General features: G+C 35.2%; 2 protein-coding genes across 2 annotated transcripts; one reads left to right on the top strand and one right to left on the bottom strand.

Annotated features, from left to right (window-relative positions):
* Positions 1 to 1,389: 1,389 nt before the first annotated feature.
* LOC132112036 (progonadoliberin-3) lies at positions 1,390 to 2,925 on the bottom strand. Its single transcript, XM_059519626.1, has 4 exons — positions 2,697 to 2,925; positions 2,000 to 2,144; positions 1,740 to 1,814; positions 1,390 to 1,651 (listed from the first exon to the last, which is right to left on the bottom strand). Exons 2-4 carry the CDS (start codon positions 2,135 to 2,137, stop codon positions 1,580 to 1,582), a joined length of 285 nt encoding a protein of 94 aa, XP_059375609.1. The 5' UTR covers positions 2,138 to 2,144; positions 2,697 to 2,925; the 3' UTR covers positions 1,390 to 1,579.
* A 906-nt stretch (positions 2,926 to 3,831) lies between these two features.
* Positions 3,832 to 12,229, top strand: LOC132111455 (protein ecdysoneless homolog). The gene is made up of 13 exons (XM_059518758.1): positions 3,832 to 3,993; positions 4,115 to 4,345; positions 4,445 to 4,650; positions 5,263 to 5,441; positions 5,544 to 5,736; positions 5,875 to 6,003; positions 6,172 to 6,297; positions 6,438 to 6,523; positions 9,226 to 9,332; positions 9,471 to 9,681; positions 9,770 to 9,837; positions 11,429 to 11,631; positions 11,719 to 12,229. Exons 2-13 carry the CDS (start codon positions 4,141 to 4,143, stop codon positions 11,926 to 11,928), a joined length of 1,923 nt encoding a protein of 640 aa, XP_059374741.1. The 5' UTR covers positions 3,832 to 3,993; positions 4,115 to 4,140; the 3' UTR covers positions 11,929 to 12,229.
* The last annotated feature ends 331 nt before the right edge of the window (positions 12,230 to 12,560 follow it).

Raw genomic sequence — 12,560 nt, 5'->3', positions numbered from 1 at the left:
TCTAAGCACTTAAGATATATGTGTCACACCTGTGTGCAGTTCACACCATGCAATCCCAGATATCACCTCAGAGATTCACCTTTGACACTCACATTTCATTTATACCAACAGCTCTACTGTGAACTATGTGGTGCTATTGAGCAAAGCCATCAGTATCAGAGGTGTAAAGCTATCTCAATCAAAGTCCATATAGACGATATGTTTGAGAAAGTGCATGTTCAGTTGCTAACAGCTCAGCTATTTGACCACATGTGAGTCTTAATGTGTATTATCGACACACTTTTATTGAACCTCACTGATGTAATTGTTTTAATGAGATGAACTCGATGCTTAAGTCACCAGGCCTCAGGGACGTGCGGTCAGGGTAGGCAGGGTAGGCAGTGCCTCACCAAAGGAAATGTTGACATTACATTTACTAATTCCAAGAGCTTTATTAATTCACCACATTATTAATTGCATTAATTTTATTCCAAATATTATTTTTTGTAACAAAAATTTTCAGGAATACACATAATATACTCATTTTGCCATTGTTTGCTCCTAAAAACCGTTGTTTCATGCAGGAAATTCAAAAGCCATGGCCATTGAGGCAGAGGTGAGCGGTGCCTCTTTGGTCCATAGAACGTAGTTTATGTAGATTTGCGCATGCGCAGTCAGTTCTCATGCTGTCTTGAATTATCCACATTGAGGCAGAGACCGAGCTTGCTTCATGTCACGTGATCTACTCGCTTCCCGAATACTAGCATCTAGTATACTTGCGTGTCGGTGTGTGCGCCTAGCAGTTTGTAGGAGCGAATAAGCTGTTTTTGTACTTTAAAGCTGTACTGCTGACGCAATGTTTTCTGACTGTAGCCTGGTGCGCCGTCACCAGACCAAAAGTGTGTGTGTGCGCCGTGGCTGTCTGTGTCCCGCACAAAACATTTGTTTGTTGTATAGGTCATAAGATAGATGTGTCCATTAATTTGATTATTATATTTGATTGTGCATTAGCCTCACATGACTGACTTTGCTGAATGCAGGCAGCGATCTGATGATGCCTGATATGAACTTGGGTTGCTAAATTAACTGAATGAATGAACATATATTCCACACACTGATATGTCACAGCCTACCCATGACAAGATTTCACCGCACGTTACTGCCAGGCCTACTGATATACCTAAATAATTGGCAAGTTTTTAGCATTACACTTGAATTCAGTTTTCATAGTCAATGCAGTTTTAATCATATTATTCAGTGCTTTGAAAATGCCGAAATATCATACTAACAAATGCGATAAGATAACATGTAGGCTAGGCTAACTTTTGTAAACACTCATGATATGTTTATTGGCCACAACAAATTTAATCGGCTTCAGTCTTAAATATTAACATAAGTTGAATTCTAATAAGTATTCAATATTTTGAACAAACTAGGCATACTACTTATTTACATTATATATACCTCCAATACAGTTTATTTCTTAAAACCAAATCAATAGGATATTTCAGCAGGACTCAATAAAACATGTTGTTCCCAGGGAATAAAACTGAATTGTATTCTCATAGGCTCCAAGGGTTTATCATAATCTTTTATGCTTTTAATCTCTTCCCCGTCTGTTGGGAAATCTCTGTTCTTTCAGAGGCAAACTTTCAGCGTCCACCTCACTCACCTAAAATCATTATAGAAGGACATTAATGATCAGTTTCACACTGGAAAATTAAGCTGTGGATGTTTTCCAATAATAAAGAGAAACTTACTACGTGTATCGGTGAAAGCCGCTCCATTGGACTGTCCACGGGAATAGATAGTACTGCATCACCAGAATCTGTCATCTGACAAAGACAGATTTTTACTCTGTTAGTTCTCACACATCTTAGTACTTTGGATATTTTTTTAGATTTTCATGGCCACCCCATAATCCAACACTTCTCGGATACCCCTGCTAAAAAGGACCAAAGTTGACATGCAATGGGATGGACAGACATTAGCAGGCAGATGAGAACGAGGATAAGCTCACCCTAAATGTTGCCTCCACTTCACCAACACTTCTCTTTCCACCAGGAAGCCAACCGTATGACCAGTGCTGGCAAAGACTAACCTCCAACACACACGCTAGCATTAACAACTGGACCAGCACCCTTCCTTTCCCCTCCATGCTAAAACTGAAACAAAGACATTTGATATCAACACTGCACTCTCATGTAAACAGTTATGATCTTTGGGTGGGTTGTTTAGTTGTAGTTGAGATATTATATCCCAGTTCAGATTCTTACAATGGGAAAATACAGTGTTCATTCCTTTGATTTTATAAATCTAATAAAACCTAATTATTAAGCTAAAACATATTAATATGGTGCCGTATAATATAGTGAAATTACAATGCAATAACATTCAACCCCACTTTCTAACAACAGATCCACAGAAACCATTCAAAACATGTCCATAAATTCTATACTTTCTCTTAACAATGTAAATTGTTCATGAAAAGGAAATCAAGTCTATTTTACTTTTAAGAGATTAAAGTGGTGGGTGAACGTATATGGATATAACAATTTATTGTACCATCTTTTAAAAATTATGGTCAGCTAAGATTTCAAATATAGATTTATAATACAAATTATGTACGTTTTAAGTCTAAACTGGCACATTTATCACAGTCTGTCTAGATGTTCAGAAAACAAAACCAAATTTTTTTAGTATACAGAATGTCTTACCTGCTGTCTTTGTTCAAGATGAAATGTGTTGTTCTTGGTCTCCTTTATACAGTCCTCCTAAAACGAGTTGTAATGTTATGTCGTCATCTGGAGACTCGCAACCACAGGTGCAGGTTTCTCTCTAATCCATGCTCTAATGCACACCTGGGGCTGGATTTCAAAAACTGAAAAATAACTGTCAGGGGGGCCAGCTAATGGACCTGTTAACCCTGAGATAAATGAAATAATGCCTTTAAATGGTTCAAACAGACTCTCAGATGGCCACATCAACACACAAGAGAACAGATGAACTATATATATATATATATATATATAAAGGCCAAAAGAGGCAATGGATGTGTCAAACAAAGACTGAGTCATCTGACAGACAATTAATTATTTGCTGGGGACTTTTTTTAAACAGACCTACATAAAAATATATTAACTAACTAACAAACAAACTAACTCACTAGCTAACTAACAAATTATCTGTTACATTTGGTAATTGTTTGCTCACAAACCTTTTTTATGTTCTGTATGTGTCCAACTTTGATATAATATTTGTATATTTATATGAAAGTACTAAACAACCAAGCAAACAAGCAGGTCAATTCATTAGTGTACTCTATCTCTTTAAATGTATTGTTGTTGTTTTATTAGTTATTTTTCTATAAGTAATTAATTGTATTTGTATATACACTAAAAGTTTGTTTAGTGTGACTTTTTTTATAAAATTGAATGATTTTTGTATAATAAAAATGTAAGCAAAACACTATGTGATATATTATAACATTTTAAAATAACTGTTTTCAATTTTAATCTATTTTATCCCTGTGATGGCAAAGCAGAATTTTCAGCATCCATTACTCTAGTTTGCTTCTAAAATGCTGATTTGGTGCGCAAGAAAATTTTGAATATATATATATATATATATATATATATATATATATATATATATATATATATATATATATATATATATATATATATATATATATATATATATATATTTATATATATAGGGGGGGGTATTATTTCAGTGTTTTATACCATAGTCCCTTTAAGGTATTCTATAGATTTTGTTTATTATCAGATTTAATTTTTTTTAGTTGTATTTTGTGAGAAAATCAGTGGTCAAATAACTCAAAATTATCCTTATTTTGAACGGAGGACCTGTATCCAAAACTACGTCACTTCCTGGGCGTGTAAGGAAGGTCCCGCGAGCTTGAGCTCCTAAATATGTCAAGCTGTCCACATGGTCTCGCCACTATAAACCGTTTATTAATGAAGCTATCGCATAACTAGTACAATCTCACAGGTAAATCATCTGCATGAACACATATTTCACATGTTGTGTAATTACTGTGATGTATAGCGTTCGATAGACGCGTTTCAGGAATCTCTAGTCTGGTGACATAACCTATGCTGCTCCCTTCCAGATTCCAGGGTATAAAGATACATCAATATGGATGTTTTGAAAAGACCTTCTATCCCCGAAGACGCGGTCCAGTATCAGCTGTTTCTGGTTCACCCTGAATCATCAGACGCAGAAACTCATGAAAGATTCCTCCAGCAGATCCTGCAAAACACCCTCGCTGAGCTCGCCCCCCTCCTGGTGCAGTACATCTGGCAGCATCAGCCCTTCAATCTAAGATACCACCCCGAGAAAGGTATTATGTATGTCAGTTTATATATATAATCTTTAAAATTGATTTTGCATTGCAACAAAACAGTTATACGCAGTATGCATCTTCATTTACTCTCCATAGGAGCTGTGCCTGCGCACCTGGGCGGTGTTACTGAGTTTGGTGATAATGTGGAGGACGAATGGTTCATCGTTTACCTGCTCAAACGCATCACATGCACCTTTAGTGATATAGCTGCTGCTGTCTATGATAATGATGGACAGTTTCTTCTGATTGAAGCAGCTGAACACCTGCCAAAGTGGCTGGATCCTGACAGCAGTGAAAACAGGGTTAGTATTACTATTTATAGTATAGTAATATGATGATCTTACCATGTTTTATTTGGATACTCCAGTAATACCATGGTACTCCTTGAAGTACGTTAAGATGGTAATCTTTTTGAAATGGTGTCTGTCTGATGCGTCATAGTTCTTTTGATGTGATATGTATGTGAGTGCGAGTTAAACTTGAATATCATCCAATATTGCAGTAACTTACTTTTATGTTTATTAACAAAATTAACTGGAAACAGTATGCTGTAAAAAATTTTATCGATCCAATCTTATGTTTTAAGCAATGTTTTTGGAGCTTTCATTTCAAAGTTTTCTGAAATATTGGATTATTATAGTACACTTTATTCACAATTTTGAATTCCACGTCTATATAAAGAAATAAGTGGCTCTTACACATTTCGTACCATGGTATAATCAGTTTGATTCCAGCACTGATATCACCACAGTTTTTACTAATCTGTGATAGATGGTTATTATCATTTTTAGGGGGAAAAACAAATACTTTTTTTGTTTTTAAAGGTAAGGCTGTTCTTTTTATCATCATGAGGTGCATATATACTCTGTTCCCATTGGCTTATCAGTTTTTCTGTCCTGTTATATCTTTCTCAGGTGTTCCTGTACCGGGGAGAGCTGCACATATTACCCAACCGCACACGTTCTGGAGAGGTTGGCTGGCCCAAAGACTCAGTGCCTACTGTGGAGCAGGCTCTAGAGGTGCTGCATTCACACACTGAGAGCTGTTTAGCCAAACAGCCCATATGCGCCGCTCTGACCAAGAGGCTTGATGGGTGAGAGTGACATTATTGTTTTAAATAAGTAATTACATTGTTTCTATTTTGGCACTGTATCTTTATTTTAGGTTTTACCCAGTCATTTGTGTATGTTTGTAGGTATCCAGAAAAAATCCAGCAGAATTTCCACCGTGCCCACTGTTATGTGCCTGCGGGCATTGCTGTGGTTTTATCTAGGAGGCCTGACCTTATAGCCCCTGCCGTGTCTGCTTTCTATCTGCGTGACCCTGTTGACCTCCAGGCCTGCAGAACTTTCCACACGTTTACTCCTGACACTAGAGTTATGACATCCGTAAGAAGCTGTCTAAATTTTGTTTTGAATTTATCTTTATAAGGGAAATACTTCTTACCAAGCCCAAACATTTGAACAGTAGTTTAACCTGATGTAAGTTTTGAAAACTTCTCCTGTTCCCTTCCCCGTTTCCTGAAGGTAAAGTTTACTCGCTGCTTGTACGCACAGCTGCAGCAACAGAGTTTTGTTCCAGATCGGCGGAGTGGTTTCACACTTCCTGTCCGCTCTCATCCCCAGTACAGAGCTCACGAGCTGGGAATGAAACTGGTGAGTTCATGGCATGCGGTGTCTTGTTCTCCAGTCATGTATTTCAGTTTTTCTCTTAAAGGAGTGAACATCTGTTTCTCCAAGTATTTTACCATTGGATTTTTTTATATGCTCAAAAATATGATTTTTCATGTAAAATATGCTTTTTTTTTTCTGTTCATGTCTAAGGCCCATGGTTTTGAAATCCAGTGCTCCAAGAGTGGACAGTCTGCATCCAAGAAAGATGCTTCAGTCAGCAGTAACCCACTATGGAGAGGCTTTTTAGATAGTCTCAAAAAGAATGGATACTTTAAGGTAGGAATGAGTTTCTGTGTTCAAAATACTCAAATGAAGCAGATGATGCAAAGATTCCTTTGCCTGAGAGAAACAAATTTAGTAAAACATAAACTCCTCATTCATTTGATCTGTGTGAATCCATATTTTTGTGAATCCAGGGCGAACTACAAGGATCTGTTCGATACAAAGACCTAATGACATCAGCAGAGAGTTTCTTCAGACAGTCTGTAACCAGCACTCACTGGTGAGAGTGTCTTTTTCATTGTCACAGTTAGGGATGTTCACTTCAACCGGTTAACCGACCGTTTAGAATTTTGACCGATTAATGCAATCAGTTAAACGGTTTAAAAAGTCATTTATTTATTTATTTTTAGTAATTTATCAAAATATTTTAAGAAGTTATAGCAACATAAACGTCAAGCCAAAATTAATTAATTTAGGCTAAAACGAAGCTGGGTCTCTCATTTGACAAAAAATCAAATGTTTCCGTGTTCGCAATGTATTTGAATGACAAATTATCATTTATTATAGCTACTTCACTAGCGTTGCTATACGTAAAACAAAATGTTTTGCATAATATCATGTCGGTACAGTGAAAACGCTTAACAGTTCAGATTTTACTACATTTTTATTTTTCCATATTTTTTGACTGACTCTATTACGAAAATGAACAGGCTGCATTGTCAAAGTAGCAAAGCTAAACTTTGTGCGCGCATGCGGTGTCAGCATAATTACTTAATTTTTTTCCTTCTAACAGTGGAAGCAACTTCTCCTTTTAGTCAGGAGGATAATCTGAATTGTTAATGGTTTGCCTTTATTTGTGTACATTCAAAATAAAAACAAATCTTTATGCGTAAAATAATCTTAAAAATAGGATCCCACTTTCTGCCATATGTTTCCTTTCGTACAGCACAAAAATGAACCAAAACTCTGCTTTTTTCATTCATTTTCATAATTTATTATTCAAGTAAAATATATTTTTTGTATAGGCCAATTTATTCGCTATATATAGCCTAGCTTTATTATGTTTTTCTCTGCTCGCAGAAGCGCTGCAGGTGCGTGACATGATATGAAAACCATGTGAATCCTCATGTTCTGTTGTTTGTTTCTTTTTGCGCATGTAAAATTAATCCCCTGGAAACAAATTTTAGTATTTTTAACAGGTCACAGACACTCATTTCTAATTTAATTAAATTCTAATTAAAATAATCTTGTCGGTTGTCGAGGGTTGGTTGTCGGTTCCCTACATCCCTAGTAGGGCTGAAATAAGTCGACATTATCGACAATGTCGACAATAAAAATTTGTCGGCAAATATTTTTGTTGCCGAGTAGTCGTTTGATTTAATTTCACCTAATTTAGAGCCTGCAATAATGCAGTTTGACCAGTGTGGCGCTGTAGCGCAAGATTGTAATTCAGCCCTCCTCGATGCAATTCAAGAGAAGAAGAGATACAGTGCAGCTTCAGAGAGACGCACCCGAGCCGAACCGAATGGCGTTTGGATATGAAAATATATGACCCGCGCTTTCCTCTTAATAACGAAATAAACAACTACAAAAAATGTTATGTTAATGTTAAGATTTTTAATGTTTTGTTTTTAAGAAGTCTCTTCTGCTTACCAAGCCTGCATTTATTTGATCCAAAATACAGCAAAAGCAGTAATATTGTGCAATATTTTCATGATTTTAAATAACTGCTTTCTATTTGAATATATTTTAAAATGTAATTTATTCTTGCGATCAAACTGAATTTTCTTTAGTCTTCAGTGTCACATGATGCTTCAGAAATCATTCTAATGTGCTGAATGCTGCTCAAGAAACATTGGCTTGATGAGGAGAAGATTCTTAAAATACAATGTTACTGTTCAAAAATGTTTGACTGGTAGTGTATATTGTGAATAAAATTGTTTATCCAAAAATAAAACATCTAATCACTTACCTTTATTTTGTTTCTTATTCATATTATATACTTATGAAAGGAGATGTAAGGCAGAATGGGGTGTCATTCAGTTAATTTTCATATAGTAATTAAATGGTAAATAAGAAGGTTTCTTTGTCATCTCATTTTGTGTGTCAAATATATTTATTTGTATAAATTAATTGTATAATTGTAATTACATAATATTATTTCCCAAAGCTGAAGTGATTAGACTATCTTTTTTTAAATTTTTTTATGTATAACAGTATTTTAACTAATTGCAAGAGCTGAATAATCAATCAAATTCTATTGATTAATCGGTGAAATAATTGATGATTAGTCGATTAATCGTTCTAATCATCGTTAGATTAATCGATTATCAAAATAATCGTTTGTTGCAGCCCTAATCCCTAGTCACAGTTCAAAATCAAGTTCATTTTATGTGTGTGGAAATGCACTGGGATTTATGTCTGTAAATACAGTATGTGTTGTTGAAATGTTTGTGGTCAGTTAGAAATTAATACCTTTTTTTATTATTATTATTCAGCAAGGATGTAGTAAATTGGTCAAAAGTGATGGCAATACATTTTAGGATTTGTAAAAAAAAAAAAAATATATATATATATATATATACATATATATATATATATATATATATACATACACATATATATATATATATATATATATATATATATATATATATATATATATATATATATATATATATATATATATATATATATATATTGCAGTTTCCATAAAACATTAAACAACTAATAGCACTACTAATTTCAACATTTGTAATAAGAAATGTTTCTATAGCACCAAATTAGCATAGTAGAATGATTTCTGAAGGACTATGTGACAGAACATTTATTTTGAATTGTAGTTGTATTTTAAAATATTGTTGTTTACTGTGTTTTTATAAAATAAATGCAACCTTGGTGAAAATAAAAGACAAAAAAAAAAAAAAATCTTACTGACCCCAGACGTGTCTACGGTAGAGTCTCATGTTACTCTTTCTAAAGCCCTGCTATTCAGAATCCTGGTCAAGAGATTCTGAAAGTCTTGGAAGACACCTCCTACAGTTTGGAAGATCTAAAAAATCAAGAGGCACATCTACCACCAGAGGACAGTATGTACCATTTTATCTGAGATTGCTTTTTCTGTGGTCTGCACATATTGACATCAAATATTGAGACTAATCTAGCCCGTGAATTAAGAACAAAAATGATTTCAGTCTTCTCTGAATTCTCTCAATCTGCCTCTGTAGGTGATGCATGGTTAGACATCACACCTCAGGAGCTGGAGAGACTGCTCGAGGAGAGAGGAGGTCGAGGGGTGAGCGATAGCACATGCAAAACAGCAAAACCTGATGAGGAGCTTCAGGAGAAAGAAGCTGGCTACAGTCTGATAGCTGTAACGCAAGGCATGAAGAACTTCATCAATGCCATGTCCTCTCATGAAGGAGCTGAAATACCTAGGTAATGATATTCCATCTGAATAATTGTCAATACTCCAGTTATTATTGTACCATCATGATAGTTTGTCTTTCTTTGTCTTTTTTTTAAGTTCTTACTTGGCTCAGCCCTTCAGCTTTGATCCAGAGGCAGTAACCAGTGGACTTGATAGACTTCTAGGTGAGTTTGATTTTCGATATTAGATCTAAATCATTCCAACTTTTGACAAATATTTTAGTTTTATATTTTTATTTAAAGCCAGTTCTTTTTTTTATTGAACACTTTGCAGTTGTATTTGGAAATCAAATATATGCCTATTTTTATGCCCAATTTAATTTCCCACACTAGTGGTTGAGTGATACAGATTTTTTTGATTGCCGATGCTGATATCTGTTGAAATCCAATTTATATTAGGGATTGCACCGACTAGTCGACTTCAATGGTCTGCCATGACGCTTTAAGTTTGACGTCGCCGGTCCTATAGAGGGCGCAACAGGATAAATCTTTGAAGGACTTCTACATTTACGCTCCATTTCCAAACAGTTAAAATAACAAATACATACATACTATGAAAGCACTCCACATGCATGTGTGATTATATTACTGGATGCTCGAAATTGAACGGGAGAATGCACGTTTTAATCGCTGTTCTAATCTAATGCGCTGCTGCACTGTAACGCACACACACAGACTACAGACAGTAGCTCATACATCATGTGCAGATCACTTGCGCACAGAATCATTCAGCGCTGTTTCTTTGATTTCTCAGTAAAATTGCTTGGAAACTGAAATGTTCTGTAATTTATTTCTTAATAACTAAATCCCACAGCTTCAGTAGTAGAGACGCTGCCAGGTAGAATTAATTCACACACACAGTCTCTCTCAGTAATGCATTCATATGAATGTAATCTTTACTGTGCTACTTTATCTGTATCTGATTTAATAGAGCAGAAATCTGTGAGAAATATAACGACCCAAAGACAAAAGAACTGATAAATATGAGCTGTTATAGGAGCAATAGACATGTATGCAGTGCTGTGTCAAATGCCATAGCTGTGCACAAGGGGTTTTTTACAGCTCCAAGCTTATGTTCATTAATGACGTCATCAGCGACTAGTCGACTTCGACTCGACTTTCATCACGACTTTAAAAAAATCACTAGTCGTTCAAGCCCTAATGTATATGATATCACAGTTTAATTTACAATAGTTTAAACACTTTCATAACAATTGCTTTAATTAAATTCATATTATTATTTCACATAATATTTAGTAAAATATAAATAATTTGGAAATTAATACATTTGGAAATTTGGATACATCTTTAAAATAAACATTTATTCATATTAAAACTTCTTTATTCTGTCTATAATCCTATTACAATATTTTTTTTTAATTATAAAAATATATGAACCAACACTGAATGCTTGCGGTAGTTAAGAAAGTATTAAAACATCACTAGTAATAGAAAAGCAAATGTTTTATTTGCTATAATGTCTTTTTTTTTATTTAACAGTTCTGTTTAATATTTTAACAGAGACTGTAAACTAATGAAGATGGAGAACTTGAGCTCTATGCGCTCAGGCGCTGGTGTTCTCACTGGTGTCAAAATAACCACAAAAATGTCCCACTTCTGATTTTTTGGACAAATTAAAAAAACTTTTTTGCTGAAATCAGTCATTAAAAAATGCTAAAAATCAGCAGACACATCGGTCAACTACTAATCTGCACTAACCACAAAGCACTAATAATTTGCACTTCATATTTTACAGGAAGAAAGGATGATGAGTTAGACTCTGATGACTTTGAGGATGATGATGAAAAGGACGACAGTGATGTCGATGAGGATGAAGGAGTGCAGAATTGCGAGCAGGCAGGTGCAGAGGATCTGGACAATCTGAGGAAATACATGGATGAAATGGACCAGGAACTGCAAAGCACAAATATTGGCAGAAGTTTTACACAGAATAACAGAGTGAGTCTCCACAGATGTTGTTTATCCTGTGCATGTAACCTTGTGAAAACTTTTATTGGATTTATTTATTCTTCCCTTTCCTTATAGACCAGTAATAAAGCAGATGCATCTAAAAGCTCAATGGCCGATTCCGGGTCAGAGCTTGTTGAGGAAGAAATCCAGTCACTTGATGTGGATCTCAACCTGGTTTCAAATTTACTAGAGTCTCTCGCTTCTCAGGCGGGGCTTGCTGGGCCTGCATCTAACCTACTGCAGAGTCTTGGCATCCACATCCCACCTGATGCAGATCAGTCATGATATGTCAAACTGAAGTGAGAAAAATCAACTTACAGAGACTTATCACACACTAAACACGCACTCAGCGTTCCTTCACCTAGTGAACATCAGCAGTTCCTCTATCAGATGGCTATATTTATGGTGTTCTGCTCCACACCCAGTACTGAATTGTGAATTATTACATCCAAGCATTGGTGTTGCCTTCAACACCGAGCACTTCCCTAAAAAAACGAACTGGGAATTTCTTCTGTTAGAAATTGTTTATCATGTTGTTCTTAATTAAATATGACTTCATCTTTTTGAATAAAGATATTTTTCTGTTGTTTGTTGGTTTGATTAATCTCATAATCGTAATTAATGAAACAAGTATGCACTACAACCGAAAATATGAGCCACAGCTATCTATCAGAGAAAAAGAATAGGGATATTTCACAATGCTTATCTTTGCCGGGATTACTGATAAACTAAACAAACTACATGCTCGTATAACATTAACCAAGGTTTACAGATAAGTCAATCATGACTGATTAGATGCAAAGCCTGGACGCTCTGATGCTAAACTTTTTTAACCTCAAGATTCTCACTCGGGCAGACTTTGGCCTGTGCTGGTAGCAATACAAATAAGTTATAGGATCTTTTGTGATCTGTATCTG

Source organism: Carassius carassius, chromosome 31 (assembly GCF_963082965.1).
Source record: "Carassius carassius chromosome 31, fCarCar2.1, whole genome shotgun sequence".
NCBI lineage: Eukaryota > Metazoa > Chordata > Actinopteri > Cypriniformes > Cyprinidae > Carassius > Carassius carassius.
This window is presented reverse-complemented; position numbering and strand designations above follow the sequence as displayed.

What these genes read in the sequence shown, in the direction of transcription:
- LOC132112036 (XM_059519626.1), bottom strand. Translation starts at nt 2,137, where the DNA reads ATGGAGGGGAAAGGAAGGGTGCTGGTCCAGTTGTTAATGCTAGCGTGT. An exon ending in AAGTGGAGGCAACATTTAGG is followed by an intron (nt 1,815 to 1,999) that starts GTGAGCTTATCC and finishes TGTCTTTGTCAG; the next exon opens with ATGACAGATTCTGGTGATGC. An exon ending in GGCTTTCACCGATACACGTA is followed by an intron (nt 1,652 to 1,739) that starts GTAAGTTTCTCT and finishes TAATGATTTTAG; the next exon opens with GTGAGTGAGGTGGACGCTGA.
- LOC132111455 (XM_059518758.1), top strand. Translation starts at nt 4,141, where the DNA reads ATGGATGTTTTGAAAAGACCTTCTATCCCCGAAGACGCGGTCCAGTAT. An exon ending in CTGACAGCAGTGAAAACAGG is followed by an intron (nt 4,651 to 5,262) that starts GTTAGTATTACT and finishes TATCTTTCTCAG; the next exon opens with GTGTTCCTGTACCGGGGAGA. An exon ending in TCTGTAACCAGCACTCACTG is followed by an intron (nt 6,524 to 9,225) that starts GTGAGAGTGTCT and finishes CTCTTTCTAAAG; the next exon opens with CCCTGCTATTCAGAATCCTG.